General features: G+C 38.0%; 1 protein-coding gene across 1 annotated transcript in view; it reads left to right on the top strand.

Annotated features, from left to right (window-relative positions):
- The first annotated feature begins 658 nt into the window (after positions 1 to 658).
- Positions 659 to 6,000, top strand: part of FRMPD4 (FERM and PDZ domain containing 4) — a 206,960-nt gene continuing 201,618 nt past the window's right edge. The window contains exons 1-2 of the mRNA XM_013976686.2: positions 659 to 663; positions 778 to 894. Coding sequence (XP_013832140.2) covers positions 659 to 663; positions 778 to 894 — 122 coding nt within the window. The remainder of the gene's footprint in view (positions 664 to 777; positions 895 to 6,000) is intronic.

The following is a 6,000-nucleotide window of genomic DNA, read 5'->3' as shown; positions in this document are numbered from 1 at the left end:
GCACTGGCCAGGAGTCAGTGATGCCTCAGAAACTGGACCCTAGGCCTCTGGTTAGCAATTGTCACCAAGCAACGCTGCTCATCAGAGCTGCTTGTGATATGGAGTCACTTCCTTCTTCCTCTTGCTCTTGAAAAGACAAGCTTCTAGAAAATTTTCTTTTACCTATGCTTTCATTTTGCTGTTGAATCACATTTAAGGTGTGAACTAGAAAATGTAAAAGCTAATGTGTGTATTTTCACTGCAACATAAATGGAGAGTTTGTCTAAGGTTTTCTGACTCACTTTGGAGTGTAGTTGTAAGTGGAAATTTTGTAGTTTAGTCAGAGTTCAAAAAACTGAGGCTTGGAGTTATTTGTTTCAGATGTATAAAAATAGGAATTTATTTTCATGTGTGCATTTATACTGTGTTGTGATAGCTGTTTGTTTGTCAGTCCATCCTAATATCTGGTCCCAGGAGTGCCTAGTGTCATAGAAAGTGTGAACGTTCAAAATTGGCTTGTGTGTCTTCAGGGCAGTTGCTTAATCTTTGTGAGCTATTCATCGTTTCCCCATCTTGTGAAACAAGATGTGTATATGTAAGGCTGCTTTGAAAAGCTAACAAGATACTGTAAAGACAGAATGTGAGCCCAGTACATGACCTAAAAACGTCCTAACCGTTCATGTAGTCAGCTGAGTATACAGCCCGCAGTTGAGAGGAGCCAGTCCCGTGCCCCTTCTGGAATTTGTCAGAGAAGAAATTTCCAAGAGTCTGGTGTAATGATTTTTTTCTTTCCTCCAGCCACAGGACGAAGTCTTCAGGCTGGCCACCTCCCTCGGGAACCTGGGGCTTGAACCAGGTACCACCCTATGGATGGGAGATGACGGCAAACCGGGATGGCCGAGACTGCTTCATCAAGTAAGTTGAACACAACATTCATGAACGGTGCCAACTTTGCCTTCTGGGACATTTCTGTTTTGACCCTTGACTCCATAGAATTAGCATTCTTAAATTGCAGACTCCTGGGCACTTGGAGGCCATGACTCAATCAACTGATTGCCTGGACCTTCCATATCTGGTGATATGAGGTTGCTTTGTTCTTGGGCTCATGCCATTTTAGGCCCTCCTGGGCCAGAGCAAAAATGTATGTTATTGAATCTCAGGCCAGTTGTATTCATTGTCTGAGACAAGTGAATAAAGTTTGACATGGAGGAGTGTCATTTGGAAAGCCTTCTTGAAATGATTAAGACAGAAATATTACTGGTTCTTCTCTAACTAGAAATATCATCAGAGAGGATTACATGTGTTACGGGTTGTCCTATAACTTTCTCCCACTAATATTGGTTAAGGTTTTGGATATTTTGTGGTGCTTTTCTTTCTTTTTTCAATTGTGCTAAAATATATATTACATACCAATTATTTAATTTATGTTATATATATAATGGTTATGTTACATATAACATAATGGTAACTTTTATTTACCATCTTAACTGCCTCTGGGTGTACAATTCAAGGACATGAACTATAGTCACACTCTTTTGCAACTATCACCACTTTCATTTTCCAGATCTTTTCCATCTTCCCCAACAGAAACTTCTGTCCACATTAAACAGTAATTCCCTATTCCCCCTCCCCCCAGTAACTGGTATCTCATATAAGTGAACTCATACAATATTTGTACTTTTTTTATCTGGCTTATTTTACTGTGCATAATGTTTTCAAGGTTCATTCTTGTTGTAGAATGTCTAAGAATTTCATTCCTTTAAGACCAAGTAATACTGGGTTGGCTAACAGTTCGTGTTTCTCTGTCAGATCTTACTGAAAAATCCAAATGAAGTGTTTGGCCCACCCAATATTTAATTGTATGGATAGATCCCATTTGTTTATACATTGATTTGTCTGCAATCATTTGAGCTGTTTCCATCATTTTGCTCTTGTGAATAATGCTACTGTGAACATTAGTACCTGGAGGAGAGCAGGACAACCCACTCCAGGATTCTTGCCTGGAGAATCCCATGGACAGAGGAGCCTGGTGGGCTACAGTCATAGGGTCGCAAAGAGTCGGTCACTACTGAAGAGATGTAGCATGCACACAAGAGCATTAGTGCACAAGTATCTGTTTGAGTCTCTGCTTCTGATTCTTTTGGGTATATACCTGGGAGTGGAATTGCTGGATTATATGATAGTTAGATGTTCATTTTTTCCAAGAATAACCAAACTGTTTTTCACAGAGGGTATAGTGCTCTGGATTTTTTGCAGTTGTGTGAAAAAAGTGCTTATATTGCACCTCTAATAATAGCAAGAGGCCACTCTGTTTTCTTCTCCAATCTAAGTGAAATATTCTTAATTATGAGAAATTAGTGAACAAGATTTGAAATCACAAAGCATAGTTGGCCCTAGCCTAATAGAAGTGAACAGAGGTTGTAGGCCAAGGGGAAAAAATGTTTCAATACCACAGGCTTCATTGTTCGTTTCAGCCCAGCGGACTATGGACTAATTAGCAAATAAAGGATCCATGTGAGATAGGAGATCATTTTTATAAAAATGGAAACATCTGCCAAGATTGCTATTGAGTATTTGCTCTTCTGGATAGTCCAGCACATTTAAGTTAGGACTGCTGGCGAGTAGCTCCGGAAAAACTCCTGTGGGTGTTGTCAGTGGTTTCCTAGTCTCTGCAGAGGGGAGAGGACTTCTCTTCAGAGTTCAGTTTGTGACTGTAGGGCTGGCTTCCTGGGTCCTTCCTAAATAGGATGGAGAAGGAATCTCTCAGGAATCTTGAAGATACGAAGATAGCCCAGGAGTTTTTTACACTCTATATTGTTGCTCGCTAATTTCAACAGTTTGCCTGCATCCCTCATAATGGTAGAAAGATGATATTTTTTGATATTATATTATGCCATCTATTTCAAAACATGGATATGAATTTATGTAATTGGCACAGTTGAGGGGGCCTAGATGCATTGACTCAAAACAATAAAAATTTCTGCCAAAGAAATGTAATTTTAAAAACACATGAGTTGTCAATTTTGTGATGGTACAACTCATGCTTCCCTAATTAAAATGGATTTTTCTTTGTCTGTGGTTGGATTGAGACTTCTGTACATTAGAGACCAGTTGATTGATAGATACAAACCCAAACGATGGCCTATTGGTTGGAGATTCTAGGAACCCCAACAAGATCTACAGATATGCATTTCCAACAATGTCATTGACATTTTTAAGGGCCAGCCCAGGTGTCAATTTAACATTTACACTGGCCTAATGCCAGCTGTTGAAACATGAAGGAGCAGATCAGCAACTTATTAGAGAAGCCTGCACTGATTACTAAATGACAAGTTTTAAAACCAAAGTCACCGGTATCACTTATCTAAATCCACGGAGCTTCTTCCTTGAGGAGTAAATTTCCGCAGTCTTCTCAAAGATACTGTTTAAAGATGTCAAAAATGGTATTTCTTTTGAAAGTCTTTGTTATTTCTTTGCACTAATGAGTTTTATAGTATGAGTTTTATAAATAATCAGAATCATTCTGAGTTTTAATCTTACCGAGTAACTGATGTCCATTACAAAGAGATTACAAAGTGTTTCTCTACTCATTAGTTTTAGAAGTTAAAAGAACAATTTGAAAACTAACCTATTATTAGTAATTAGCACCTTTTCATTCACTTTTCAACTCTGTTACATTTTCTCTTTGAAAGAGAAATGTCTTTTTTCTTATCTTGTCTTGAGATCTAAATGATAACTCGCATCAGACAATCGATTTTGATGGAGATACAACTACTTCTAAGTGATGGACAGAGCTATGGGAGGAACCAAGGTTCGCATGTTCAAAGTTAGTATCTCAGAGTTAATGCTATTGCTAATTCTATTGAGATAATTAAGACAATTTTTTAACTTTATTTTGCTTTACAATACTGTATTGGTTTTGCCATACATCAACATGAATCCACCACGGGTGTACATAAGTTCCCTATCCTGAACCCTCCTCCCACCTCCCTCCCCATACCATCTCTCTGGGTCATCCCATAGCACCAGCCCCAAGCATCCTGTATCCTGCATTGAACCTAGACTGGCGATTCATTTCTTACATGATATTATACGTGTTTTAATACCATTCTCCCAAATCATCCCACCCTCTCCCTCTCCCACAGAGTCAAAAGTCTGTTCTATACATCTTTGTCTCTTTTGCTGTCTTGCATACAGGGTTATCGTTACCACCTTTCTAAATTCCATATATATGTGTTAGTATACTGTATTGGTATTTTTCTTTCTGGCTTACTTCACTCTGTATAATCGGCTCCAGTTTCATCCACCTCATTAGAACTGATTCAAATGTATTCTTTTTAATGGCTGAGTAATACTCCATTGTGTATATGTGCCACAGCTTTCTTATCCATTCATCTGATGAACATCTAGGTTGCTTCCATGTCCTGGCTATTATAAACAGTGCTGTGATGAACATTGGGGTACATGTGTCTCTTTCAATTCTGGTTTCCTTGGTGTGTATGCCCAGCAGTGGGATTGCTGGGTCATACATAAGGCAGTTCTGTTTCCAGTTTTTTAAGGAATCTCCACACTGTTCTCCATAGTGACTGTACTAGTTTGCATTCCCACCCACAGTGTAAGAGAGTTCCCTTTTCTCCACACCCTCTCCAGCATTTATTGCTTGTAGACTTTTGGATCACAGCCATTCTGACTGGTGTGAAATGGTACCTTATTGTGGTTTTGATTTGCATTTCTCTGATAATGAATGATGTTGAGCATCTTTTCATGTGTTTGTTAGCCATCTGTATGTCTTCTTTGGAGAAATATCTGTTTAGTTCTTTGGCCCATTTTTTGATTGTGTTGTTTATTTTTCTGGAATTGAGCTGCACGAGTTGCTTGTATATTTTTGAGATTAGTTGTGTGTCAGTTGCTTCATTTGCTATTATTTTCTCCCATTCTGAAGGCTGTCTTTTCACCTTGCTTATAGTTTCCTTTGTTGTGCAGAAGCTTTTAATTTTAATTAGATCCCATTTGTTTATTTTTGCTTTTATTTCCAGTATTCTGGGAGGTAGATCATAGAGGATCCTGCTGTGATTTATGTTGGAGAGTGTTTTGCCTATGTTCTCCTCTAGGAGTTTCATAGTTTCTGGTGTTTTTTGTGTATGGTGTAAAAAAGTGTTCTAGTTTCATTCTTTTACAAGTGGTTGACCAGTTTTCCTAGCACCACTTGTTAAAGAGATTGTCTTTAATCCATTGTGTATTCTTGCCTCCTTTGTCAAAGATAAGGTGTCCATAGGTGTGTGGATTTATCTCTGGGCTTTCTATTTTGTTCCATTGATCTGTATTTCTGTCTTTGTGCCAGTACCATACTGTCTTGATGACTGTGGCTTTGTAGTAGAGCCTGAAGTCAGGCAGGTTGATTCCTCCAGTTCCATTCTTCTTTCTCAAGATTGCTTTGGCTATTCAAGGTTTTTTGTATTTCCATACAAATTGTGACATTATTTGTTCTAGCTCTGTGAAAAATACGGCTGGTAGCTTGATAGGGATTGCATTGAATCTGTAGATTGCTTTGGGTAGTATACTCATTTTCATTACATTAATTCTTCCGGTCCATGAACATGGTAAAGTTCTCCATCTATTAGTGTCCTCTTTGATTTCTTTCACCAGTGTTTTATAGTTTTCTATATATAGGTCTTTAGTTTCTTTAGGTAGATATATTCCTAAGTATTTTGTTCTTTTCATTGCAATGGTGAATGGAATTGTTTCCTTAATTTCTTTTTCTACTTTCTCATTATTAGTGTATAGGAATGCAAGGGATTTCTGTGTGTTGATTTTATATCCTGAAACTTTACTATATTCATTGATTAGCTCTAGTAATTTTCTATTGGAGTCTTTAGGGTTTTCTAGGTAGAGGATCATGTCATCTTCAAAAAGTGAGAGTTTTACTTCTTTTCCAATTTGGATTCCTTTTATTTCTTTTTCTGCTCTGATTGCTGTGGCTAAAACTTCCAGAACTATGTTGAATAGCAGTGGTGAAAGTGG

The sequence above is a fragment of the Capra hircus genome (genome assembly GCF_001704415.2).
Source record: "Capra hircus breed San Clemente chromosome X unlocalized genomic scaffold, ASM170441v1, whole genome shotgun sequence".
NCBI lineage: Eukaryota > Metazoa > Chordata > Mammalia > Artiodactyla > Bovidae > Capra > Capra hircus.
Note: the sequence above shows the minus strand (reverse complement) of the source record. Positions and strands in the feature narration are given on the sequence as shown.